At 48.1% G+C, this 27,806-nt stretch overlaps 1 protein-coding gene across 7 annotated transcripts; it reads left to right on the plus strand.

Moving 5' to 3' along the window:
* Nucleotides 1-2: 2 nt before the first annotated feature.
* Mecr (mitochondrial trans-2-enoyl-CoA reductase) lies at nt 3-26,202 on the plus strand. 7 transcript variants are annotated; one of them, XM_063287260.1, is made up of 11 exons: nt 3-226; nt 11,087-11,198; nt 11,863-11,953; nt 12,739-12,870; nt 15,725-15,868; nt 18,424-18,526; nt 19,472-19,574; nt 20,640-20,713; nt 23,081-23,141; nt 23,287-23,359; nt 25,508-26,202. In XM_063287260.1, exons 1-11 carry the CDS (start codon nt 51-53, stop codon nt 25,663-25,665), a joined length of 1,227 nt encoding a protein of 408 aa, XP_063143330.1. In that variant the 5' UTR covers nt 3-50; the 3' UTR covers nt 25,666-26,202.
* The last annotated feature ends 1,604 nt before the right edge of the window (nt 26,203-27,806 follow it).

Below are 27,806 nucleotides of genomic sequence, written 5' to 3' on the forward strand. Positions count from 1 at the left end.
GGACCAATGACGTATCCGGAGCGCCGGGTTCTGTCAGTGCTGGAAGCGGCATGTTGGTCAGCCGGCGACTGACAGGGGCGCGAGCCCGGGCACCTCTGCTTGCGAGTCTCCTCGAGGCTTGGTGCCGCCAGGGCAGGACCACCTCCTCCTACTCCGCTTTCTCGGAGCCGTCGCATGTGCGGGCGCTGGTCTATGGCAACCACGGGGATCCAGCCAAGGTCATCCAGTAAGAGTCGGCGCTGGCCCCGGGGAGGGAACTGGGGTTCCTGGAGGGTTGAAAGGCGGGCGGCAGCCTGCGAGGAGAAGACAGGGTCCGAAGAAGCGGACTCTGCTGTTCTACAGATGACGAAACCCAGGGAGTGCTTGTTAACCTGACAGTGGTGCTTTCCAGCAGCGGAGGACCCGCGAGGTACAGGTGCAAGAGAGATGGCCAGTGTTTACTGACCCAGATTGGTTTGAGGATTGTGGCAGTCACTCCTTTGTCTAAGTGGATGCTTTCAACTATTTGTCACGGCAACATTCTGGGGATAGTTAGTGGATGCTTTCCCCCCATTTTGCAGATGAGAAAACCGAGGCATAAGAAAGTTAAAATTAACATTTGCCCAAAGTCACCCAGTCAGTGAGAATGGGAATTTGAACACATGATCTGACAGCCTCCTGTTTTTAAATAAGTAATAGTTTATTGTTTCACTGAGGTCGAGGGACTTGTCTAAAGTGACATGACTGATTAGTGATTAGAATAGGTGCTGGAATTCACTTTTAGCTCTTTCTCAAGTGAGTTTCCTTCCAACAAGCCATGTATGCATCACGGCCTAGTTATAACGAGTTGTTTAAACCCAGCTTGATGACGTGTGCCTTTAATCCCAGCACTAGTGAGGCAGAGGCCAGAGGATCTCTGTGAGTTCCAGGCCAGTCTAGTCTGTACATAGTCAGTTCCAAAATCACCAGGGCAATATAGGGAGACCCTGTCTCAAAACAAACAAGAAAAAAAGAGTTGTTTCATAACCCCAGCATGCTGAGTTAAAAGGATTATGAGTTTGAGACCAACATGGGTTTCATGAGCCTTTGTCTCAAAATATATATACACAGTAAAATACATAAACATTTTAAAAAAACACCCTCAAATACAATTTAGCACTTGCTAAGGCAGAAAAGGTTGTGAATGTAGAAGTGGCATGTGCCTTTAATGCCTCAAAAACAAACAAAAAGAGAACAATTTGGGTTTACTGACAGACATCTTAATATTATTTCTCTTCCCTTCCTAAGGTCTCCTTGTATAGTCCTGGCTAACCTGGAACTTGTCAAGTAGACTTGGCTGACCTGGAGTTTGTAGTGATCCTTCTACCTCTGCCACCCTCAAAGGTGCCCGCTTCTAATTCTTTTGGGGGGGGAGGTGTCTCCTTTTGTTGTATGTCTGTTTGAGATCGGGTCTTACTTTGTAGCCCTAGATGGCCTGCCTCTGCCTCCTAAATGCTGGGATTAAAGGCAAATCTACCCTACCACCCTACCTCCTTTTTTAAACATGGGCTGGGCTCTAATATCCGAGTGCTGGGATTCCTCGTGCGTTCCCCACTGTTCCTGCTCCCCCTCCTTCCTCTCCCCTTAGACAAGGTGTGTCACTGTGTTGCCCAGGCTGGCCTGGAACTTGTGGCCCCTCTTGCCTCAGCTTCTCAAAGAATTTGAATTACTCCTTGATATTCTTCTAACTTGCTCGAGAGGTGGCTGTGGCCAGATGGTCCATGCCCTTGATTTTATCTGGAGCTCCTCTCTGCCTGTCAAAGCACCTAGCCTGTACCGAAACCATTACAATAATTCTGTTTGCTGTGAAGTTAAAAAGGCACCACTCGGGAAGCTGTGGGTTGTTTTTTGGGGGGGGGGTTGTTTTTGGGTTTTTTTGTGGGTTTTTTGGTTTTTTTTGTTTTTTTGTTTTTTTGGTGGAGGACATTAGCTCAATCATAGCCCTGTGTGCTGTGTTTGTGAAGTGGCCCAGAGGATTAAGTGACCTTGCCAAACCCTCAGCTAAGCCAAGTCAGGGCAAAGAGCGACTCCAAGTTCCCAGATTCCCAGATTGGCACTTTTTCACCTTAGCCCTACTCCAGGCAACCTTCACATTAATTAGTTGGTAGTTCACAGAAGAAATAATGAACTAAGATTCAACAGAATTACAGAAGAGGATATTATAGGCATAGAGGCTTAGAATTGACTAACTAGTCTAAGCTCAAGCATCTTATTTTGATTTTAGGAGTGTGTGTGTGTGTGTGTGTGTGTGTGTGTGTGTGTGTGTGTGTGTGTGTGTGTGTGTACAGCTCTCTAGAGTCAGTTCTCTCCTGCCATCTTTAGGGAACAGGCGATGGGCCTCAAGCTATCAGGTTTGTTCATCAGTACCTCCACCTGCTGAGCTGACACACCAGCCCCAAGTTGTATTTTGCTCATAGGCAATCAGTCATGTCAGGATAGACACTTCCCTGAAGATTTTGCCACAGTGAGCTGATAAAGTCCTTATGAGCAGGCTTCTGTCTTCAGAAATGGACTCAAAATGAGAGCAGTGTGGTGATGCTCCCAAAGGCTCGTCAGTTGTCTCTCGTCAGCCTGCTACAGAACACCTGCTCCTGTCATGTTAGCTGAACCCAAAGCTCATCTCATTAAGAAGTGCACCATTCATTGAGTTCTCCCAAGGTGAGGAGGAAGGCCTGGGTGGTTAAGCAGCTGTGTGCAGCGGCCTTCTCATTGGTTTCCTGTTGGTGAGCCAGGGAAGCTGGAACAGACCAGTCTGTCTGCAGATGCCCCCAGGAAAAAAGACATCTGCTTTTGCCTTCTGTGTAGACCCCTAGGCATCTTCCCAAGCTTAGAGCATTCCCTTCAGTCTCCACTCACTGCTCAGTCTGTCACCTGTGCTACATTTGGAAACTCTTTCTGGGCTCTGCCTCTGAAGTGCTCAGTAGGTCTGGGGTGGCCTAGGTTGGCCATTTATTTAAGCTTCTCAGGCCTCCAGATGACTGATGCCCAGCCATTGTTGAGAAGCCGTGCCTGCGGATAGATGGCCAGGCAGTAGGGATCATCCCTGGTCTGGCCTGACCCTCCCTTCTTACTCAGATTCAGACAACTTTGCATGTGGGCTGAGGCCAGTGGTGAGATTCCCCTTTTAGTCCTGTGTGAGGTTTACAATACCCATAGCCACCAAAGAATCAAGTGTTCTTTTCCCCATCCTAGTGACTGGGCATCTCAGGGTCTGGTGATCAGTAAAGTCATGAAACCATCCAAATCCCAACAGCAGTTCCTGCACAGGTGTGTGTTGTACTGTGGGCCAGTGCTCTGGGAGTGGGGGAGAGAATAGGGAAAAGTATGAAATCAGGCTGCAGAATCTTACAGTATTCTGGAAACTTCAGAGGTGGCCATAGCCACTGTTCTCTGCGCAGACTTCTAGATTCTGTACCACAGAGGTCTAGTAACCCAGATGTCCTTTTCTTGCCTCCTCCCTACATCCTCCTGCTCCTCCCCTATCCTACAGAGCATTCCCTCAGAACATTGCTGTTCTCTTAAATGCTAGTGTGGAAATAATTCTCATTTGTTGTATACCCACCAAGTAGCAATTGTTGAGCTAAGTTCTACATAGACTGTGTTATTCAGGTGGAGCTGGGGTTGAGCTCAGTACAGCGTCCTTGCCTAGTGTGCACAGGGCCCTGAGTTCAATCCTAGGCATCACAAGTCAACACCACCCAGGTGAGTTCACTGGAGTTTAACTTAGGAAACTGAGCCTCAAAAAGACTCAAAGTCTCTTGCCCAAAGGACAGCTAGAATGCTCTTTCTTAAAGTACTTCATGGTTGGTGGAGGAGTCCCTAGCACAGGAAAGGGCTGAAAGAAGCAGTTACAGTCATCCGAAAGTTCCCCACCCCGGAGGGAGAGATGGAGTTTAAAATTCGGATGATAGCTTAGAAGAGAAAGTAAAATTACAGGTCATTCAGTGGCCCTGAGTTTTCTGTTCCTTGTGAGAAGGGCAGTCCTGCTCTGGGACAAGGGAGATAGATACCAGTCTCTGCCTTCTTCCTGGTTCCTGCATCCAGCTGGCATGGCTGCTCACATCTGTAATCTGAAGTGGAGGCAGGAGCATCGGGAGTTTGAAGCTGGTCTTGGCTATGTAATGAGTTTGAAGCTAGCCTGGGCAGGCTCAAAACACCAAAAGAAACCAAGTCCCTGCTTCCTAACTCTTGACTTCTTACCTGCCATCTGCAAGATGAACCCACAGTGGGAAACCTTTGAGTACAATACCCTTTCTGACTTAAGACAGATGGAATTTAGGGGGCCCAGGTTATGTTGGCAACGCATTCTCATTATAGGATGCTATTCAGTCTTAAGAGTTCTTCCTATGCTTGATGTCAGTGTTTAAAACGGAAATTCTGCAGGAAACTTGGATCTTAAATCATAGTATTTTTTTAATTGGCATTTAGGTTTGGTGCCCTGTTGGACTTTTGCATAGTCAAAGATGAAGTGGATATGGTGTTCAGTGATACAGGAAACTAGCCAGCACTGGTTCTTTGAAGGGAAGTAGGTGCTCGGCCCTGAAGATTCAGAGGCAAGAAATTTATACCTTTGCCCCTAGGAAAGCCCCAGTCTAGTCCAGGAGTTGGGCCACTGTAGCCAGTGGGATAGATATTATGATGTGTTCAGAATGTAATGAGTATCCCCTTCTGACCTTGGGGAGTCAGACTAACCAGAAGTCTAAGCCCCACGGGAGAATGAATAATGTCATGTGAGAGGAATGTCCTAAGCAACAGAGGCTATGAGTGTAGAAGCCCTGAGGGCCTTAGGTCATGTAGTAACTGACCCAAGGTCATGGGATTCACACTCACTGTGGACTTCACATCATGCCCCACTGCCCTAGTTTCTTCCTAGTTGCTTCAGAGGTGAAATGTGGCAAGCATACTGAATCCCAGGTAGGTTAGAGGTTTTCCCTACATCCTGAGCCTCTGGGAGGGAGATGTCACTCAGTGTCGCTCCAAGTCACATTTCTAACTGTCCTATCACATGTTTCATGGCCTTTCCCACCAGGAAAACCAGAAGGCCCCTCGTTTTAGAAGCAAATGACATAATCATACTAGCTTGAGAGGTTTTGCTGAGGACTATGTGCAAGAGCAATAGTCCATGTTCCAATCCTTCCTCTACCGCTGAGCATTTAAGTGAAGAAGTCACTGGCAGTCCCTCCTCTTTGAACATCACCTGATAAAGCAACTGTGTTGAGAAGAACGGCAGTGGCAAACATGCATGCTGTCCCCCAGGCTCTGTGCCAGTAACAGAAAGGATGCCTTTAAAGTCTGTGGTGGTTTGAATAGATATGGCCCCCCTAGGCTCATGTGTTTGGGTGCTTGCCCATAGGGAGTGGTACTATTAGAAAGTGTGTCTTTGTTGGAGTAGGTGTGTCACTGTGGAGGTGGGCTTTAAGGTCTTATATATGCTCAAGCTATGCCTAGTGTGACCCAATCTCCTGCTGACTTCAGATAAAGATGTGGAACTCTCAGCTCCTTCTCCAGCAGCATGTCTGTCTGCATGCCACCATGCTTCCCATCAAGACGATAATGGACTAAACCTCTGAAACTGTAAGCCAGCCCCAATTAAATGTTTCCCTTTATACGAGTTGCTGGGGTCATGGTGTCTCTTCACAGCAATGGAAACCCCAAGACATAGCCCATTCTTCCCAAACAGCACTCTTTCTTTCCAAGATAAGGCCTGTGTTAAGTACCTTTCTGTCACAACACATGTATGAGATGATGGTCAGACTCCATTTTGGAGGTTTTAGTCAATGAGTAGTGCCAGTGCTTCCAGGTAGGGACATGCACCAACACTGTGCATCCCAGCATGAGTCACAGAGGAAGCAACTAGGTATCACAGTGACCTGAAGACCTACCCCTAGGTTCCACCTCTTACCCACAATACCCTGGCCACCAAACCTCTAACACAGGGACATGTATGCTCTGAACTATAATGGATTCCTCTCAGCACAATACTGCACACATGGAAATGGAGATACAACTCCATTTTTCAAGCCGTCCTTTGACAGTTCTATGAAAGTCAAACATCACTGGACTACGTGTTCCAGCTTCTTAGGGTGCTGAAGCAGAAGACTTGCTTGAGTCCAAGAGTTAAAGGTTAGGCTGGGCAACATACCCTCAAAAAAGGCGGCCAAGGGTTAGCAGAAATTGTGTTTGATGGACCAAAAGATGAGTCCCAAGTCGAAGGTGGGCAGAATCACCTCGAGGCAGGAAAGCCAGAAGAGGCCCAGCAAGGCTGGTGAGTGACAAAGAGCTCTGGTCCCTAAGAGTCCAGGACTCCTTCATCTCTCCACCAGCTAAAGTCACTAATAGTCCCTGCTATGGGTCACAGGCCAGGAGCTGAGGAACCATCTTTCTCCCATTTGTGACTTGTGTGTTGTTTGTTAATTAGTAAAGTCCCAGCATCCTAAGCACTTCACTAAATCACAGAAAGCAACCTACTAATCATGAGGACTATATACAGACACAGGAGGTGTCAGTCACCTTTGCCCAGTACTACAGGAGGACACATTCCTGCCTCATGTGCTGAGCAGATGGGGAGGTCTCTAGTCAGTGATGTGCTCTCTCAGTCAGGCCTGACTAAAATTATTTGCAGTGACGGAGTGAAAGATGAAAGATAAGAACAAATGATCGCTGATTAAACATGGGGGCAGGACAGAGGGCTCACAGAGCAGGCCGGTGTCTACCTTACCCAGCAGACAGAACTGAGGCAGTCCCCAGGGGACTAGGCTCTTTCTTTCCCCTCTCAAAAGACCCTTTCTTCTGCCTGCTTTTGTTTCTCTTGTACTTCATATGGCATCACAGGTGTACAGCCTGAGCTCAAAGGAGCCATTGTGACCTTATCCAGCCTGGGATCTGTCGATTGAGACAGTGGCAGCTCTCGAAGTTGCCTGGCGCCGTCATCAGACTCACAGGAGAAAGATATGAACAGTACTTGGCGGTGACTTGCAATATAGTCAGGTTGTATTTGGGTGCCTTATTTGAGCTCTGCACCACAGCCATCATTCCCTTTGGTGAACTTAAACAATACAAATGGAACAGGATTCTATCGTTGCACCAAAGGGCCAGCTCCTGGAATTCGGGCCCAGCCCTGTATTCCTTCTTGTCTCAGCAGCGGTATCCTTGACGACGCTGTTAGAGCTGTCTGCAGGAACAGTGTCTGTGGTATTGATGGCATTCCATGAGGGCAGGCTGGGGCTGGTCTTCCTGATGAGATGCAGCTGGACCAACAGAGCTCACCCCAGGCGGGAAGCAAGTGTGGGACCTGCCCCCCACCACCACCCACTGGTGGACGCAGCTTCCACTTCCCAGAGTCTAACTTCTGCCCTGCTGTCTCTGCCCACCTTCTGCACTCCTCTGTGAATCTCTGCCAGGCTTTTCAGGAGCCAAATGAGACCAGGGATATTTTGTAGTCCAATGTCCTACCTACTCTTGGGAGGTAAGCAGGTCTGTGAAAATCATGTTCCAGTCAGAGTAGCTGGACCAAGCCTCCTGGGTTCCTCTACTGCAGGACTTCTCAGGGCCTTCATGGTGTCCGTGTGTTGACTCTTAGGAAGGGGATTGGCAGGCAGTGTTCCTCAGATGTACTGAATCCTAGGGAAAGCTGATGTCTGCTAGGAGAATCCCCAAGTCTGGTTTAAGAACTTGCTAAGTTTTTTAAGCCAGCTAACTTAATTTCTCTGAGCCTCAGCTTTCTCCCTTTTTAAAACTAACATGATGTGATGCCCAAAGTATAAGCTTTGGGAAGACTAAGAAACCTGTGGATGCAGATTGGCAAGCTTGGGAAGACTGTCAGCTGTCCTTTTGTTGTCCAGTCTGGTGGCCAGAGTTACTAAGTTTTAACACACGGCGGGCTGGCAGCTCTGTATGTCTAGTCAGAGCATCGTCTGTTGCCCACCCCCCAAGTCACAGCCATCAGACTTCAAATGCAGCACCTTTGTGCTCACTGCCAGTCCTTCATCTTTCCTCTGTTTGCTCAGCCAGGGATCCAAACTAAGCCTGGGAGCCATCACTCTTATGCCACGTTCCCTCACTGGAGAGGAGCTGGGACCCAGTAAATCACAGGGAGAAATTAAGGACCTCCCAACCCATCCCAGTACACACGCACACACTCACACCAGATAACTAAAAAGGGTTCTAGGTTCCCAAGTCTGAAGGATCCAGACCCAAACTCCTTTGCATAGTTCCAGGAAGTCTGAAAACTGATGGTTGGAAGGGAAGCAGATTGCTGCTGTCTATTCATCTGGTGTGAATACCCATGCCTCTTGATGTAGGAGTACCTGACCACAGGACTGCCTAGCCCTCCGGGGAATAGATAACTCTGAAGGACATCAGATCCCAACAACTCCAGAAAAGAGATCTTGAACCTATGTCTTGATCAATTAAGAAACATACATGGAACCAGGTGTGCTGGTGCACATCTCTAATCCCAGAACTTGGGAGGCAGAAGTAGATGGATCTCTGTGAGTTTGAGGCCAGCCTGGTCTACAGAGCAAGTTCCTGGACAGACAGGAAAACACTGTCTGAAAAACAAACAAAACAAAAAACACCCACGGAGAGACACAATGCACTAAACTCCCATGTGATGATCTTAAGTGCTACAGTCACTCCTTCTGCCTACCATTTCCAGCGGACAGCAGCAGAGGAAGAGCGTGAAGACATCTTAGGGGAAGTAAAGTTTGAGCTGGGTCTTGAAGGCTGAGATGAATTTTTCATTTCTCAGAGAAACTGTGGAAATGAAATCCTTGCTAAGGGAGGAACGTGTAGAAAAATGTGTAGGAAAAAAAGAAAAGCTGTGTCTAAGGAGCTTGAGCTCCTGGGCTTTGTCAGCTTACAAGAAAAGTCTGATTATCTGTCAGGATGCAGGCAGAGCAATGGGGATAACTCAAAGAGGCAGCTAGTCTGCAAACCTGCTTGCTCGGGGCTGGACTTTTCTTTGGGATATAGTCTTAATACCTAGCCTCTCAGAGAAGTATCACTGATGGCCTCCCAGGGAGGTCCACTGGGGAGGCCCTGGCAATGCCAGCCACTCTCCCCTCTCCCCTCAGGCCAGTGTAGCAAGGCAGTCTCCAGGCCAGGTCAGGCTAAGGCTTGGTTTGGAACGCTTACCAGGTGGCTTCTTTTAACATCTGAAGGCCAGGTTCAGATAAGATCAACCACCTACCACTGTTAGCAGCCTGAGTGAGTTATTTACCTCTTCTGTGCTTTTGTTCTCAGCTATAAAAGCAGAACAATAGTCTGCAAGCTATTGAAATGGGATGGAAGCTGGCCGGCCTATAAAGCACTTGGCAGGGAGCCTGGCTGGTGAACACTCACTGGTAAGCAGCTGTTATTGTAGGGAGGACCCTCCCTCCTCCAGCTGCACACACACACACCTTAGCATTACGTTTCTTTTGCAAAGCCTTTTCAGCTGTACTTGTCCCTGGTTTCCCACTCATTTCTGTGGAGAGTTATTTAGTTGGTTTTGGTTTTTTTTGTTTTGTTTTGTTTTGTTTTTAACTGATTGTTAATCACAGTGAGACCTGGCTTTTCTTTGAGTCCAGTGTTCCTAACTTATGTGCTTTTTTTTTTAATGTTCCCCAGATTCTCTGAAGTTCTGGTAAGGCTGTCAGAATTTCCAAACTCATCTCTAGATGTTGATGTAGAGCCATGTAAATCAGTGTCAGCTTTGACTCGCCAATGTACACTTCAGAATCTCCAGAAACTGTGCTCCCTGGTCGACATGGACTATTAACACGTCCCTCACAGAAGTGTTACGTGTAAAGCTCTCAGCACAGAGCCTGGTGGAGAGAAGAGCTCGGTAGAATATGCCTCTATTGTCACTATTAGTATAAAACATTACTTGAAAAAAAATCACACTTTTAGCCTAAGATCATGCCGTAGGTCTAATTAAAAAGGTGAGATTCTGGGGAAGGCAGGTGAATTACCTCAGCTCAGTGTGAGGATACTGTGACACCATGCTAGGAGCCTCTGGATGGCAATTATATATGATTCTGCTAAGTAAATGCGAGGAAAATTATTACTTTGTAGATACATTTTGGCAGAAAAGCATTGCATTACCTTTCAGGAAAGGAAGGAATTTGCAGTCATTGAAGTCACGGGGCCTCGCTGCAGTGATGGGAGCTGTCTAGTCAGCAGGTGTTCTGCCTCATTACACATCACGTTGACACAGGCTATAGGCAGCTGAGAGGTGATAGCCTCACTTGCCTCCATAAGCTTCAGCTAGAGGCAGGCAGGCTTTTAGGACCTTTCCCATTGTGATTGAGGGGTGGGCTCAGCCCATTCTGTGCAGGGCCACCAGGGAAAGAGGTCCCTGGGTGCTATAAGAAAGCAAGCTGAGCAAGCCAGTAAGCAGCCCTCCATGCCTCTGCAGAAATGATGGCTACTCCAACTCCAGGGGATCTTACCCCTCTGCCCTTCACAGACACCTGTACTGAGATACACAGATAAACACACAATTTAAAAAGTAAAACAATAAAGAACATTTACCTTGAACACTGGCTGCTCTTGTAGAGAATCCACATGGTGGCTCACAAGATTTAACTCTAGTTTGAGAGGAACCAGCACCCTCTCCTGGCTTCATACACAGGCATACATGTGGTACACACACACATAAGTAAAACACTCATACACATTGAAAACTTTAGAATATAAAGCACTTCAGTTTTTTGAGATAAGGTCTTGGTACAAAGCCCAGGCTAGCCTCAAACTCACCATTCTCTTGCGAATCAGCCTCCCACGTATTGGAATAGGGGTTTATCACTACACCCATCCCAACAAAAGTTTTGTTTTTTTAATAACAAAAGTTCCCTCCAAGTCCCCTGGCAGATCTTTCACATGTGTGGGGTTTCCATGTATGTGCTTGCACATGTGTGTGGATGAGCTAGCCCATACAGGCAGGTATAGAAACTGGTGGTTGACATCGGGACGTCTTCCTCAGTTGTTTCTTCATCTTTGAGACAAGGCTTATCACTGAACTTGGTGATTACATTTTCACTAAACTGACTGACCATGGCTCTGGCTGGCTCTGCTTTACCTCCAGCTCTGGAGTTCCAGGGACTGGTCTATATGAGTGCTGTTACATGAGTGCTGAGGACTGGAAATCTGGTCCTTGTGCTTCACAGAAAACCCTCATCGCTGCTAGAAGGGACATAGTTCAAACCTTTGTCACAAGTAGCCTAGCTCAAAGAAGAAATGTACTCAGGGTGCCCAGCCACCTTGTGGCAGAGCTTGACATCAAAGTCTCCACCCGCACGTCCTTTCTAACAGACCAAAACCCCAGCCCAGAAAGGCCATCTCCCTGGGGTGTGAGTCATAGTCTGAGGAGACACTTCACAGACACAGAGGTTCTCTTTCTATCACTTCACCTTTGCAGTAAGGGAAATATCACCTTTGCCCTTGTGTGTTGGGGCCGACAGAACAACACATGGACAGGGCTGACCCAGTTTCCCAGGCATGCCTGTTTGGAAGAACCACTTGGGGGTACCTTCACCTGGTGGTGCTGGTTCACACATCAGCAGCGGCTGTATTAATGGTGAGTGCACTGCAATCTTAGAACCAAGCAAGTTGTGGCCAGGCCAGCAGAAGCTCACTAATGCTTCTGTCCCCGACATTAAGAGGATACCAAGATTGATCCACTGCAGTTGGTAGGAGCCTGTGTTCTGTACTGGTCCTCAGAGAACCTCTTTCCTATCAGAACCAGATTCCTAGGCACACATGGCAATGGAGGCATGTTGCTGACCTACTTTAGGAAGACAGTTTGAGCAGAAGACACTTAGTCTTAACTACTGACAATGTCTTTCTGTGCTTAGACTGAAGAACCTGGAGCTCACTGCTGTGGAAGGATCTGACGTCCATGTGAAGATGCTGGCAGCCCCTATCAATCCATCTGACATAAATATGATCCAAGGTAACCTTGGTCTCTGGAGCTTATGGTAATTGGCTCAGCAGCTGCCGCCTTTCTGCTGCTCCTCGGGTAGAATAGGAAATGCTCAGGATTAGCGGTAGCTGTCTCTTAGCAGCAGTGTGCACTTTTGGCTGCTCTCTGGCCAACCTCTAAGCATGAGGTGTGAGAGGAGAATTATAAAGGTGGTAGCCCACCCTTCTGAAGAGCCTGTGACATGCTAGACTCCTTTCTTACTTGAGCTTGTTCTTGTGGTAGTCCTGTGCTCAAAGAGTTTTAGTTCCTGCAAAGTCAAGAAAGCAGAAGGCCAGCGCTTTGTTAAGTGGACAGCTTGTGAGGAGGACAGGACCCTGATGAGCTGAAATGTGACTGACTGCAAAGTCTATGCCCTCCAGAGTCTCAGCCGAACCTGGTGGCATGATGGCATTACTTTCTGTTACCATGTTAAATACCATAACCAAAACAACTTATAGAAGCAAGTTTTGTTTCAACACATGGTTCCAGAGGGTTAGTCTGTAATGGCAGGGCACAGGCGGCAAGCACAGTGGCATAAGCAGGGAGCTGAAAACTCACATCTTGAACCCAAAACATAGAGCAAGCACTAGAAATGGCACAGTGCTTTGAAGACTGAATTCTACCCTCATCGATACACTTTCTCAGCAAGACTGAGACCTCTTTCTCGACCTCCCCAGAAAGTGTCACCAGCTGGGGATCAGGTGTTCAGATACATGAGTCTGTGGATGACACTTTATCCAAGCCACCACATTCACACTCTGACTTCTCTCTCCCAGGGAACTATGGCCTCCTTCCCAAGCTGCCTGCTGTTGGAGGGAATGAAGGTGTTGGACAGGTGATAGCAGTGGGCAGCAGTGTGTCTGGATTGAAGCCAGGAGATTGGGTGATCCCAGCAAATGCTGGTTTGGGTGAGTGTCCCCAAGGGGTGAGCAGCCATTTCTTCCTTCAGATGCTGGCTCGTCTACTCTGCAGATGCACACCCACTAGCTCAGTGCAGCTAAGCAGTGCGGGGTTCATTGTTAAGGTAATAGGCCACCCCAGCCTGTGGTGTTGAATCCTGTTTGTTGTGCTCTGGAGGGACATACCTATGTGTACATCTATCTCCTTGGCTCCTGGTTGATTCGAGCTTTGAGTATCTGATTCCCTCCAGAAGGCTCAAATCTAACTAAAGTGTCAGGAAGGCAGACACCTTTTTTTAAAAAAAGAAGAAAAGAAAAGAGTACCCTGAGGCCAAAGGAAGCAGAAGTAATTGTGTCTGTTCTGACTGAGATGTTTGTGAGGAAACTCCAAGTGAGACTGTGGAAGAGAATCATTAGAACAGGTCCAGGGTGGGAGAAGTTGTTAGGCAGAGATGAGCCAAAAGGCATTTCCTGTGAAAGAAGTAAAATGAGCAAACATCAGGGTAAAGTTGGCAAATGGAAAATCCAGTGGGGCCTCAGCCAAGGATTTGCCTATGGGAGCAGTTACATAAGAAGGTTCCAGAGGTGGAGTCGGGCCACATGGGGTATGGCCCTGAAGGGCCAAGCTGAGGATAGCATTTTGTGTATATATAGAAAGGAGTCGTTAGAGTGTTCTGCTTCTCAGTTCTTATGTTTTCAAGGCACGTCCATTATCCAGATGGATCTTCACGGGAGCCACAAGAGGATAGTGTTCCCAGATGAATGAGGTGGCCTAAGGTTGGAGACACTTCCCCAGAGAATGAAGTCGAGACCAAAGGAAAGGATAAGAGAGCTTTAATAAAGTAGAGATAGGAAGATAGCGAGCGGGAACACCACACCAGAAAAAACAGAATTGGCGCCTCTCAGCTTTGTCTGTTTCCGCCTTTATTAAGGTGGGTGTGAGAACTGCTTTCTACCCAGGATACACTGAGCCTGGGACATGAAAGCAGCCTCATCGTCTCAGCAAGCTGAAGAAATAATTAACCCACATTTTGTTTCTGTTGGCGTCCCCACCCCGACCCCCACCCCACCCACACAGGGTCCACTAGGCTGGACTCAAATTGAATGCACCTGCCTCTGGCTCCCGAGGGATGGGATTAAAAGTGCATGTGCCACTATGCCCTGAGTATTTGCCAGCATACACATTTGTGTACTGTCAGGCTGTCTGCCCTGCCACTGGGATGCTAGGGCATGCCACCCAAGGAAGGCAGAACAGTCTGTGACAGGGCTTCCAGCCTGTGTTCTTCCAGAAAGAAACAGAGATCGATGTTGTGGTTCTCAATTTCCTGTGTATCCAGACACCGCTAGGAACCTGGAGTAGTCCAAGGATCTGCCCTTCCCCTACTCACCAGGCAGGAAAGGGGTGGCTGAGTGTGAGGCTCTTTACAACAAAGCCCTCCACCCTCCACGCCCACGGCCTTTGATGAGGGAGACAGTCCTTGCTTGTCCGAACTGCTTCACTCTTATGGCAGATGGGAATGCATGCACCTTACTCGGGGTGAACCAGGGATTAAATACCTTTTGCAGGAGGGGATGCCCAGGAAGGGAAGCTCATTGGCTACACACATGGGCCTATCTAGACACCCCCATTAGCATGGAGAACTCTGGGTCTTATGTTTAGTGGGGTGTCATGGATACGTAGATTTCCTGGGGTTTTGAACCTGCTTCAACCCTACCACTTCTTCTGTCTACCCCACAAGCATGCAGTGCCCTTGGAAGCCCAAAGAGGGTGTCTGATCCCCTGGAACTGGAGTTATAAAGTTGTAAGCCAGCATGTGAGTGCTAGGAAGTGAACTCAGATCATTTTGAAGAACAACCAGTGCTCTTAACCACAGAGACATTTTTTTCCAGCTCCTTTCTTTTAGTTTTTAACTTTAGGGTGGTAAAGGCTGTTCTGTGTGACCTCAAACAGTATGTGTTTGAGATAGCAGATAGCTGTCTGAATTGACTCTCAGATTTACCATTAGCCTTTTTCTACTTTTGGCCATGAAGACACACTATACTACACTGGCCGTCATTAGTTTACTCTCCAGTCTGAGACCCCCTCTGCTTTGTTCATTTTCACAAAGTAATGGTATGCGGTGAAGATCGACTATGGAAACTTGAGTGTTTGGATCTTGAGTTTACCTCCCTAATTCCCTAACACCTGGCCCAGTAGGATGGCAGACAGTATCTACCCAGACCAGCATATGAGCATCTGAATCTTGGAAAGCAAAATTTACTCAAACATAAAGGGCGAGAGAGCCCAGTGGAGTCTTGTCTCCTGTATAGTTTCCCACTATACTCTGCCAGGACTCTTAGTTGCTTTATTATTTTACATCCCCATGCATGTAACTGTCCACAAAGACTTAAAGACCATGTGTTGGTATCAGGAATTACCCCTAGCAGTGATACCTTTTGGTCACTGTTGCCATGGCAACGGCCATACATTCCCAGAAGACCTTTTGGCTCAGTTTGCACCTCCACCTGGGAACCTTTACTTCACATTCCAAATAAAAGGCAGATTCCCTGCCCACTAGGACTCTTTTTCTCTTCTTTCTCTCGTCCCTTCCCTGTCTCCTTACCCCATTAAAATCTCACCACATGGAACCTTGTTGGTGTTGGTTTGGTGTGCTCTTTCCCCACAGGTGCAGCCGATATTCTGATATTATTAATAACTGGTATCTGATATTAATATCTGAGATTTAAATAACAATACAATGAGGTTTGCTCTTTCCTCCAAGGCTTCCTCCCAAGTCTGCTATCCTTGATGCCCTTGTACCACGGAGTGGGGACTGCGTGTACAGGGGCTCTTCTCTCACTACCCTGCCTCATCCTGACTCAGGAACCTGGCGGACTGAGGCGGTGTTCAGTGAGGAAGCGCTGATTGGAGTCCCTAAGGACATCCCTCTCCAGAGTGCTGCCACCCTAGGTGTCAACCCCTGCACAGCCTACAGGATGTTGGTGGACTTTGAACAGCTACAACCAGGTAGGAAATTGCAAGCTGTAGGAGCAATCTCGGGGAGCAACCCAGGGTCTTCCAAAATCCTGGCTCAAAAGACTTGAGAACTCACTGGTACACATGGCAGGGAGAGGGTCCCTGGGGCAGTGACAGGCTCTAACCTGAGTAGGTCTTACTGCTCTTAAGTAAAAAGATGTTCAATGGCTTCCTAGAAAACACTCAGAGGTGACACACTGTAAGAAGTGCTGGTCACATTCCCCAGAGCTGGGGCTGGAATGCTGTCACCCAGGAAAAATGTGCTGAGCTATGCTAAGCTTTAGGGACACAAAGCCAGGGGAGACAGACATAGTCACTGTTTTCAATGAAATGCTGAACTCTGTGGTAATAGTTCCACTCAGCACTTCACTCACATGAGCGCCTTTGCAGGCATCCTCCCTGCAAGGACCACATCTTCAGAGTGGTTCAGAAAGGGCTCCTGGTAGGGATTAAGAACCCAAGCCCCAGGTCTTCAAGGTCTGACCCAGGCTTCACCTCCCCCACACAACCTAACTGCTCACCCATATGGAGAGTAGGGGTGCCAGAGACTCACTACAGTAGTCTTCATCAGGGAAGGAACAGAGACCCAGAGAAGTGAGCGGTTAACACACAATCACTCAGCAAGTAAGCAGCCAAGCAGCCCGAGCTCCTCTGAAAGCAGAGGCCAAGCTGGCGCCAGGACAGGCATTTTGTTTGGGAAGTGGTGCCTAGAAACAGGAGTGAGGGGATGGGATAGCAAGACAGGACAGAAGCAGAGCCCGTTAAGGCCACTTATTGCTGTCAGCAGCCTGGCCTCAATCTTGTTAGGGATCCCCTCATATTCTTCATATAACACACTGTAGAATTAATCCCAGAAGACAGAAGACTGGCCAGTTTGTTTTTGTTGCTTCTGGAGGCTTTGTCTTGTTTACAGTTCTGGGAATAGAATTGTGGCCTGAGACATACTGAGAAGTCAGTCTACCTAACTCACCTTTGCCCCAGCCCAGCCTTCCCACTGTGTGAGGATCTCTATATACTGCTTGTCTAAGCCACACAGGGCTGGGGAAATCACCTACTGCTCTTCTCTCATGCCATTGAGGAAACTGAGGCAAGAGCTGTTGGACTATAATAAAATTAGATAGCCACTGACCAAGATGCTCGCCATGATGGGCCTAGGCGCCTTTGGTAGAGAAAGGCAGGCATGATGAGAGACCTCTGCTGGAGTCCTGGTATAGCCAGCACTGGACACTTCATCTCATGTCCTGGTCCTGAGGTCACTCCTGATTAGGGCAACCCTGTGCTTAACAGAGCCAGCCTGATTCTACCCTCTGTAAGTATCAGCAGCTCACCTCTCCACTTTGCTGCCTCAGGGCTGATGAGGCTAGACAAATTCACGACCTGACCCAGAGCAAGAATAAATGTCACTAGAACATAAGCATAGATGAACACAGATAATGGAAACCAATTTTGGCAGCCCAATACTTGCCTTCACTGTCTTAGTTATTATCCTTAATTCCTGTACTCCTCCACTCTGAGTGAAACAGATCAATGCTGCTGTCTACCTACACAGTTGGTTGAGAATGCACTAGAGTGATAGGTTGGAGCCAAAGCAAATGAGCATCCTTGACCTAGGAACCTGCCTCTAGCTATAGCCCATTCTGCACTGACTCCTGCTGCCTTTCAAAGCCAGACACTGTTTCCCAGTCAACAGGGCGTCTTTCTGCTCATTCGGCTTCATTCAGAGATGCTCTGATAGATGCTCTCAGGCCTCCTTTTAAAATAGTTGTTAAAACTGTTTTAAGAGGACATGATGTGGCTCGTCTTGTTTAGTTACAATCACTGGTAAATCAGGATGCAACCAGGCTCCACTGTGTACCAGAGCCCACACCTCTCTAGTGTGACACACTACCTGTCCCACTGTAGGGATATGGATATAGCTCAGTGATTTTATATATTTACACACACACACTCTCTCTCTCTCTCTCTCTCTCTCTCTCTCTCTCTCTCTCTCTCTCTCTCAGTGATAGAGTACTTGCCCGGTATGCTCAATCCCTAGGTTCCATCCCTAGCACCATAGAGCAAAAGCAAACCCTCTGTAGGGCCCTGGATCCTCCCATTTCTTTCATATGGCTCTCATCCATTTCAAGTGCACCGTCATTAAATAATACACAAGGGAATAAGGGATGGCCCTCCCTCAGGACTGAAGGATAATGATAGATATGGACTGTGTACAGCTCAGTGTAGAACTCAGCCACATCCTGAAATACCAGAGTCTTCCCTCTGGGAGCACACAAGAAGGAACCTGGGAGGGCTTTATAACGGAAGCCACAGTTCAACTGAACTTAAAAAGGAAGAGAACCAGAAAACCATTTCAAACCAGAGACATGGCCTCAGCATGGGCCAGTGAGATGACTCAGCATGCAAAGGTGCTTGCCACTGAGACTGACACTTGAGTTCAGTCCCTGAACCTACATGGTAGAGAGAATGCACTCCTGTAAGCTGTCCTCTACTTGCATATAGACATGCACATACCAAGTTTGCAGGGCTTGACATGGTCTCTTCCACAGGGGACTCTGTCATCCAGAATGCGTCCAACAGTGGAGTAGGGCAAGCAGTCATTCAGATCGCCTCAGCCCTTGGCCTAAAGACCATCAACGTGATCCGAGACAGGTACTGGGAGGCCTAATCCTCATGTCCCTGTGCACACCTACATCTCCACTAGATGGTGCACATGTGTAAGCATGAGTGGCTGACTGCTGACTGCAAGCATTCCGCAGGGCAAAAGAAGTCCCTGTGAAAGTCTGACATAGATGACAGAATGAGGCAGAAATGGTCCTTACTGAAGAGTCAGTCAGGAGTGTTGGAGACTTGATGTAGGGTAACCACAGTTCCACGTAGGAAAGCCTTGGTTTGTACTGGTGTATGAACTCTCCAGCCCTGTCCGCTTGCGTGTGTACACTAAGCACAGTTGTGAAGGAGGTGGGGCAGGCTTGTGGTCTCTCTTTTACAGATGAGAAAGCTCAAGTTTCCAAGAGAGGAAGCAGCTTGCTCAGGAAGACACGGCAAGTCAGTAACAGACTTACCTTCTTTCCATTGTCCCCTCCAGTCCCTTTAAACCTCAGTGTGCTCCAGTGTGGCCAAGTCACTTGAGTCTGTTCTCATGAGGGTTGGTACTTATTTCTACCCCTGCCTGTGCAGCAATGATGAAAAAGTGGTTCTGTGTGCCTGGACCAAAGAGTCCAGAGCCACTCTGCACTAGAGTGTGTTTGCATGATACCCTCAAACCCTGGAGAGCAAGAGGAAAGAAAGTGGTGTCTGAATAGAACAAGGAAGTAGGATAGCTCTTCCCTAGGCAGAGATGGCTCTAGGGTATGTGTCCTCGTAGGGTTGTCAGACTGTCTCCCAACCTGGCTCTGACCAGGGAGAAAATGAAGCAAGAGCTGGTAGAGCATGATTAAGTTAGGTGGACAGCTCCTGCTTGAGGTCTGGCTTAACCTCTCTATCCCTGTTCTCAAAACAGAAACATGTTCTTGGGGCTGTGGAAAGGGGTTTTGGGAGCTGGAGGGAGGGAAGTTAGCCAGTGTGACCAAAGCCCTGATTGTGTTTGGTTTCCAGACCTGACATCAAGAAGCTAACTGACAGACTGAAGGATCTAGGAGCTGATTATGTCCTCACAGAGGAGGAGCTAAGGATGCCCGAGACCAAAAACATCTTCAAGGTACCTAGCCTGGGTCTAGAGAGGTGTGTGAGCAGTTAAGAGCACTGTTGTTCTTGTAGTCCCAGCACCCAGATGGTGGCTCACAACCATCCGTAACTCCTGTTCCAAGGGATCCAACGCCCTCTTCTGATCTCTACGGGGACCAGGCACACACATGTATAGAGACAAACATGCAGGCAAAACATTCACATTCACATACACAAAATAAAGTCTTCAAATTTTTAAAAGTAAAAGCCAAGATACCCAGATAAGAACACTCCCCCCTGCATCACAAGCCATCTCCCTGTAATTACAAACTCTGGGTCCCTGCTCTGCTCTGCAAACCATCTTCTCTTCTGGAAGGGACAAAGTTCACCCAACTGTACTCTGGGGACAGCATGTGGTAAGTGCCCAGACATGGAAGAAGGCCGAAGCAGACAGACTTTAGGAAAGCCAGTTTCAAACGTGTGTGGTGTGCTCCATCAACCCACGTAGCAGGGATGAGTCAGAGCTGGGTGAGGGTCTGAGGAAACGAGGGCATGGAGAGAGAAAGGAGAGAAGCTCCTAAGCCTCTGCCTCACAGTTGCTTGACATCCCTCAGAAAAGCTCTACAAAGTAGCTGACATAGATGTTGCATAGATGAGGAGCTGCCAGCCTCAGAAGCACATCACCACAGAGTGGTGAGGCTGGTCCCCATGGCTCTGAACTCAAAACCCATACCACTTCTGAGCATCCACCCCAGCAGACCTAGTCTGAGGCCTTTTGCACTAAAGCTTATGGAAGGACTATATACCCATTGTTGAGCCCTGGACAGCATTGCTGAAGTCGAGGTCACCCCATTGTATGTAAACTTCTCTGTTCCTTGACACTGGACAGAGATGCTGCTTGTCTGTGCTTCCCAAAGTCCTGGGATGGACAAGAGGACGAAGCTGCTAAAGTCCTTCCCAGACAGATAATTGAGCCCAAAAGTCATGCACACACCATTTCCTTGTCTTGACTCAGCGCTTAGGCCTCATAGTGCTGCTGTAGCAGCTTCAAAGCCCACATCAGCCGGTAGTGCCTTCACCATAGCTTCCTTACTTTCAGGACCTGCCGCTGCCCCGACTGGCTCTCAACTGTGTCGGTGGGAAGAGTTCCACAGAGCTGCTCCGGCACCTAGCGTAAGTCCCTCAGCCTGCAGGTCTCCTTCAGGAGAGCTGTCTAGGGACATGTATGAGTGAAGGCCAGACTAGTAGATGCTGACAGCAGCGCACAAGGACATCTTGCTTTCTGGCCTGCACTGTCCAGCCTCGTCTCTATCAGCCTTTTCTACCTCACCCCTACCCCCAGGAACCCAGGAGTCACCTACTGGTGTCTTTAAAAGTCACTCAGTCTAAACTAAGTGGCTTTGAAATTGTTTTACTGTCTTTTTTTTTTTTTTTTTTTTTCTTTTTCTTTTTTCTTTTTTTTCGGAGCTGGGGACCGAACCCAGGGCCTTGTACTTGCTAGGCAAGTGCTCTACCACTGAGCTAAATCCCCAACCCCTTACTGTCTTTTAAAACTAGAATTGATATGGAGGAAACATTACATCTGTTAGATATTTTGAAACATGAAAGTGCTGAGGTGGGTCTGGAGAGATGGCTCAGCGGTTAAGAGCACTGACTGCTCTTCCAGAGGTCCTGAGTTCAATTCCCAGCAACCATGTGGTGGCTCGCAACCATCTGTAATGGGATCTGATACCCTCTTCTGGTGTGTCTGAAGACAGCTACAATAGCTGCAGTGTACTCGCATACATTAAATAAATAAATAAATAAATATTTTTTTAAAAGTAGTGGGAGATCAGAAGAGACGGGCATCCTATCGACCCCCACCCACTGTGGAGAAACTCCACTCACTGTGTGCTGTTCTGACCAGAGGACACTAAGAAATACTTCCAGCTAGAACATGACCCCTCCACAGTGACTCACCCAACACCACAAGCTCTGAGCTGAAGAAGTGGCTAAATAGCTGAGGTGGAGCATAGCCTGGAACAGATGAGCTACACAGCTGTGCTAGGGTCAGCCTCCGGCACGCTAAAGCACATGTTCCATCACTGAGCTATGTTCCCCCACCCCCACAACCCCATCTTCATTTGATACTTTAACAGATGAAGCCCAGAGAGGGTAATCACTTCATTCAAGGAGCAGTTGACAAGGCATGTTATAACTACAGATCATCCATATTCAGGCAGCGAGCAGCCTGAGAGACTGAGTGCAGCCTCCATGCAATTGTCAAAAGAAGAAGTGGTCAGTGTGGGCACTGACATTAGGAGGACTGGGTTCTAACCCCAGCTCTGCTACTTTTTAGCTGTAGGCCTGTGAAAAGTTAGGCAAAACATGAAGACCCAAGCTTTAGTCTCCTCAGCTCTGAAATGGGTGTAAGAGATATGGTTCTGCCTCTGCTGGGTAGTGTAAGGGACAGTGAGGTGATGCAGACATGATGGGCTTCAGCTCTGTCCTGTAGGGCAGACATCAGTCTCCCCTGATGTTACTCTGATAATTCATGGAGATAGTATAGGTAAGATGCTTAGAGCTGTGTCTGGTCTAAGGAGAGAGGGCTTGCTTCCTTAGTACTTATTACTTGATTGAGAATCATCTGAGGGGATTAAGACCAAATTAAGCCATGCTTGTGAGGTAACCCTGAGATGTTGGCACTCGGGAGGCTAAGGAAAGGGAGTAGCATGAGTTCAAGGCCACACTGAGATAGATGCCAAGTCTGAGGCAGCCATACAATGCACAGATATAGTCAGAGAAAGGCACAGAGAAAACATTTGGAGCCTGGAGATACAGCATAGAGCATGTGTTCAACATGTGAAGACATAGGTTTCTCCCCAGCACTGTGATTAAAAGGTAGGTAGTAATACAGCAGTTGACTCTATTATGTCCTTTCCAGTTTTCCTCAGTTTCTCTAAAAATGTGCCTCAGGTCATCCTTTGTCAACAAAACTCCTAAGAGTCAAGGAGCAGGGACAGCAAGGAAGGTTAAGTCTAGCTCATGATAGCCTCACCAGTTCATTGTAAGAAATTACATTGGAGCTGGGCAGATTGGCACTTGCCTGGAGTCTCAGCTGAGCAGGCAGGTTACACCTTAAGATTCCAGCCTGTGCTACATGACAAAGACCCCGCCTCAAAAAAAGAAACAGAAAATTACAGCTGTGCCATGCCTGCTTGACTGTTGAGAAGGTATCTGTCAGACTGCAGGTACCAACCAACAGAGCCCCTTCTGGAAAGGACACTCCTCACTGACCACATCACTCCTTAGCTGAAGAGCTATTCATGGTGCTGATCTTTAGAGTGAGCATTTACAGAGAAGAGAGAGGCTTGAACTATTTTTATTACATCACGTAAGATCACACTTGCGTAGCAAGTGAAGCCCAGACTGAACCTGGCCTTGAGCTCTTCTGTCCAGAAAATTCAGCAGCAGCAGCAGCAGCACATAGCCAGAGCCTACCTGGGTGGGGTAAAGAAGTGTCTTTACCTGAACCCACTCTTCATTCTCTGGACTCTACAGGCCCGGAGGAACCATGGTGACCTATGGAGGAATGGCCAAGCAGCCTGTAACAGCCTCTGTGGTAAGCTGGGGACACCTGCATACCAGGCTTAGCTGCCTCTTTCCTTGCACTGACTGCAGTTGTCTAAATTCAGGGGAATCTATACCTGAAACAATGCTTTAAGTTCTAGTACTCAGAGCCTCAGTGCATCTTTTTGTGTCCACAGAGTATGCTCATTTTTAAGGACCTCAAACTTCGTGGCTTTTGGTTGTCCCAGTGGAAGAAGAACCATAGTCCAGGTGAGTGGCTGATGGCCTTAATACCAAGAGTCATAGGAGCGTAGAGCCTAGTATGGCTGCAGAGTGACCAGCTACTCTAAAACCTGCAAAGTGACCAAGTCCTCAACCTCAACAGGATTAAGGACCTTACATAGTTTACCATAGTCATGTCAGCAAATTACTTCAAGATGGAGCCAGCTAGTCCTTGGCACAGAATCTGGTGAGATGGATCAGCCAAGGTATACACATGTAATCCCAGTCCTCAAGAGGCTTAGATGAGAGAGTTATGAGTTCGGGGCCATCCTTAGTTATATAACTAGATGCTGTGTCAAAAAAAGAAGGAAAGGGTTGGGGATTTAGCTCAGTGGTAGAGCGCTTGCCTAGAAAGCTCAAGGCCCTGGGTTCGGTCCCCAGCTCCGAAAAATAGAAAAAAATAGAAAAAAAAAAAAGAAGGAAAAACAAAACAACCAAAAAATAAAACCCAAAACACCCAATTCACATGGTGCTTTCAGCATCACCAGATAGATCTTGGTGGGCCTGGCCTAGCTGGGAACTGTGGTAAGTCAGGGGATCTCTGCCCTGGTGTGTAAGCACTGTTGGTGTTAACACTGTTGAGCCATCTGACGGGTTCAGAGCCACTAAGTCAGTTATCCACCACTCTCCCATCTATGGAGGAGCTGCTAGAGTCAGCACAGGCCTCTGATTGCTACGGTCCAGCTCCTGATGAGGAGCCAGGGCAAAGAATAAAGACTGACATGGGATTGGCTAAAGGGAAGTGGTGGCATACACCAGTGTTCTGAGTAGGAAAAGCGCATCAGGAGAGTGAGGGGAAGAGCTGGGGGTTACTTGGTAAAATGCTTGCCAAGCAAGCTTAGAACCTGAGTTCAGATCCCCAGTATCCATATACAAAGCCTGTGCCCCAGGACTACAGAGAGAGGAGAGGGGAAAAGGTAGAGTAGCCCAGCCTATAGCCAAATCAAAGAGTGTCAGGTGCAGTGAGAGACCGTCTCAAAAAGTAAAGGGGTCCTGAGAATGGCGGCACACACCTTTAAACCCCAGTACTTGAGAGGCAGATGCAGGCAGATTTCCATGATCTACACAGAGTTCCAGGCAACTCAGGACTACATAGTAAGATCTTGTCTATAAATAAAAAACGTGACTGAGGGAAGACACCTCAATCAATATGTGGTCTCACCCACACACATATACACTTAGAAGTACATATACTACACCCAGAGTAAACATTTAAAGAGAGCGGGACCCACTTCCACACAGGGCAGGTTCTGACACCTACCTGGAGGATCAAGTCTGGTCTTGGACTGAGAGAGCAGGTTCTGACTGGATTACAAACACCTAGCAAGCCTCTTTTCTTTTCTTTCTTTCTTTTTTTTTTTTTTAAAGTCCATACTCTTGCCTTGAAGATAACTGGGGAGCCAGCATGGCAGTGTTTTTTGTTTGTTTTATGAGAGAGTGTGTGTGTGTGTGTGTGTGTGTGTGTGTGTGTGTGTGTGTGTGTGTGTGTGTGTTTTTCAAGACAGGGTCGGGCTGGAGAGATGGCTCATCAGTTAAGAGCACTGGCTGCTTTTCCAGAGGTCCTGAGTTCAATTCCCAGCAACCACATGGTGGCTCACATCCATCTGTAATGGGATCGGATGCCCTCTTCTTGTGTGTCTGAAGACAGTGACAGTGTAGTGCACTCACATACATAAAATAAGTAAATAAAATAAATCTTAAAAAAAGAAAAACACTTCACAGCCGAGGCCTTCACCTCAATTCCTACACTATGTTTGGCCCTCAGCAAGAGGCAGACCCAGGAAGGGATTGATAGTGACTGCCTCAGTTGAGGAGTCTAGTGGAAGCCCAAGGCTGCCAAAGAGAGCTTTTCCTCAACTGGTCTGTTGCCATCAAGCAATGTGCCATGTACTCTGCCTTCCAGACCTCCTCCGGCTTCCTCAGTTCAGTAGTGCTGTCCTGTCTGCCATTTAGGGCCAGACCAGCTCTTCAGTCCTGTCCTGTGGATGAGTTACCATAACTGTCACTGAGAAGGGCAGTAGTCACTGTCCACCCACAGTTCATAGGAGCACTCTTCATGAGTCTGTCTTGTGTTGGCACTTGGCCATCTCACCAGACCTTACCTGTTGTTCCTTGTCTGACTTGCCCCTCCTACAGATGAGTTCAAGGAGCTGATTCTCTTTCTCTGCAACCTCATCCGCCAAGGCCAGCTCACAGCCCCTGCCTGGTCCGGGATTCCACTGCAGGACTACCAGCAGGCTTTGGAAGCCTCCATGAAGCCTTTTGTGTCTTCGAAGCAGATTCTCACTATGTGATTACTCCAGAGGACCAGGAGGAAAGCAGGAGAGGCAGGCCAGCAAGATTGGCTGGCTGCTGGCCCTCCATGAGGACTCCAGACTGCCTCACCCTCACTGCCTCTTCCTACCAGGAGGGTGGGAGGCCAACCCCAGGGTCCCTAATAAACCCTGGACTTCCCAAGTAGAGGATGAAGAGTACAGTCATGCCTGTGGAGGAATGATGTGCACCTGCTCTGCCTCTCTACCTAGTGCCCAGTCACTGCCTGACCACCCTGAAAGTAGAGGCTATGAGACTGCTGCTAAGTGCAGAAGTCACTCTCTGCCCTTAGCATCGCTGAGTCTGGCAGAAAGGGAAAGGTGGCTAACCTCTCCTGGAGTGTGGGGCTCTGTCCAGGGCAAGGGGATCTGCTGCCTGGGTGAGTACAGGCTGAGATCATTAACACTTCAGAGAACACAGGATAGCAGGTGTCTAGGCCACCTTCTGGGAATGACACTTGTAACTAAGAGAATAAACATCACACCTGTGGTTCTCAGCCAGGGCACGGGCATTTCTAACCCCAGAGGGACACTTTTTGCTATCACAGCTTGGGGAAGGAATTATTTGCCTCAACTGGGCAGAGATCAATACTGTTAAATATTTTACAGCCAGTTATAACACACACCTGCAATTCCAGCAATTGGGAGGCTTAAGTTAGGTGGATTGCCGTAAGTCGGAAGCAAGACCGTGTCTCAAACAATTTTCTTACAAAGGCTACTGGTGAGATAAGAATGCTTATCTAGCATGCATTAGGCCTCGGATTCCATTCCAATAACTGCTAAAAGGACAAATACATTGCACAGGACCAACTCCCACAAAGAATCATCCTGCCCAGATGTTCCTAGTGCTGCTGTTGAGAACACCTGCATTAAACCCCAGGTGGAGCCGTCATGACTGGCGCTAAGCAGAAGGCACGCAGAGCTGTAAACACCTGAGTTCTGGGCAAGGCTTGTTTGAGGTACGAGTTGACTGAAAAATAAGTTGGTTTCATCTGAGCAAGAAGTCCAACTCTCAGATGTTTGCTTCATTTGCCCAAAGCACAACTTGAGGTTGTCACCTTTGTCAGCTGACCCTCTGTACCTTCAACTGAGATCCTTATTCAGGGAGCATTTAGAGTGCCCAAAGCTAGCAATGAAGGATATGCTAACTCCAGGGTGGGTTAGCCTCGTAAGACCATTACAGCGGTAAGGGCAAAGCTGTGAGGGACAGAGGCTCTGTCGAGGAAGGACTCGTGGATTCAGCACTCTTTGAGGCAGTGTTGCTTTCAGAATCCTCAAGTCCAAGTAGAAAAACATTGGCCAAGCAAAGCCAGCAGCTAGTGTGAATTTGGATGTGAGAAAGGCTTCGGAAAACTGCTACCAGACGAGTGAAGCTATTGCCTACAGCTGCAGCTTGCAGAGGTAAGAACAGGTAGCAGGGGTCAGAGCTCAGAGATGCTGTAGGATAGAACCTGCTTGAGAGCACAGAACACGAGATTTCAAGGCAAGGGTGATAATCACAGGCTAGGGGCCTGGGGCGCAGACAGGGGAGTATGGTTGCATACCAGTGTGTACACAGGAGCCAGCTTACTTAGCCTGCCTCTGGGAGCATTTGTGCTCTCTAGAGGAAAGGACTGCTTGATCCCCAGGTTGGGGCAGGTCAACAAGTGCCTGCTGGGCAAAATGTGCTACCTCATGCACCTGGGCTCAGGATCATCTTCACCCTCTCCCTGCGCCCTGGTCTGTCCTCTAGGTTGCCAGTGTTGTGAACCAAAGGTCCATGGGGACAAGTAAGAGAGCCTAAGAGGACAGAGGGACAGGCCAGAGTAACAGGAATAAAAGGTAGGATTTGGGGGAGTCACAAAGTCGGGGGTTAGAGCAAGCAACCATAGTAAGGGGAGCCCTGATTCAATATGGCAGGTGCAGAGGAGGCAAACTCTCCAGGAAGAACAGTGAAAGGAACTGCACTGTGTCTTGGGTATGAGGCTTGGTCTTTGTATCTACTCAGGAAGGGAAGGCAATCAGCAGGGCTCAGACCTCATAAACAGTTAGAGCGCAGACACTTAGGCAGAGCCTTCGTTTCCCCAAACACCCGTTCTGTTAAAACCTGAAGCCTTTAGGTTCACATAGTGGGCTATGACCAA

This window comes from Rattus norvegicus, chromosome 5, assembly GCF_036323735.1.
Source record: "Rattus norvegicus strain BN/NHsdMcwi chromosome 5, GRCr8, whole genome shotgun sequence".
Classification (NCBI taxonomy): Eukaryota; Metazoa; Chordata; class Mammalia; order Rodentia; family Muridae; genus Rattus; species Rattus norvegicus.

Excerpts from the sequence above, each read along its gene's own strand:
- Mecr (XM_063287260.1), top strand. The coding sequence starts at position 51 with ATGTTGGTCAGCCGGCGACTGACAGGGGCGCGAGCCCGGGCACCTCTG. Across the intron at positions 19,575-20,639 it reads AGACCAAAAACATCTTCAAG|GACCTGCCGCTGCCCCGACT; the intron begins GTACCTAGCCTG and ends CCTTACTTTCAG. Across the intron at positions 23,360-25,507 it reads GAAGAAGAACCATAGTCCAG|ATGAGTTCAAGGAGCTGATT; the intron begins GTGAGTGGCTGA and ends CCCCTCCTACAG.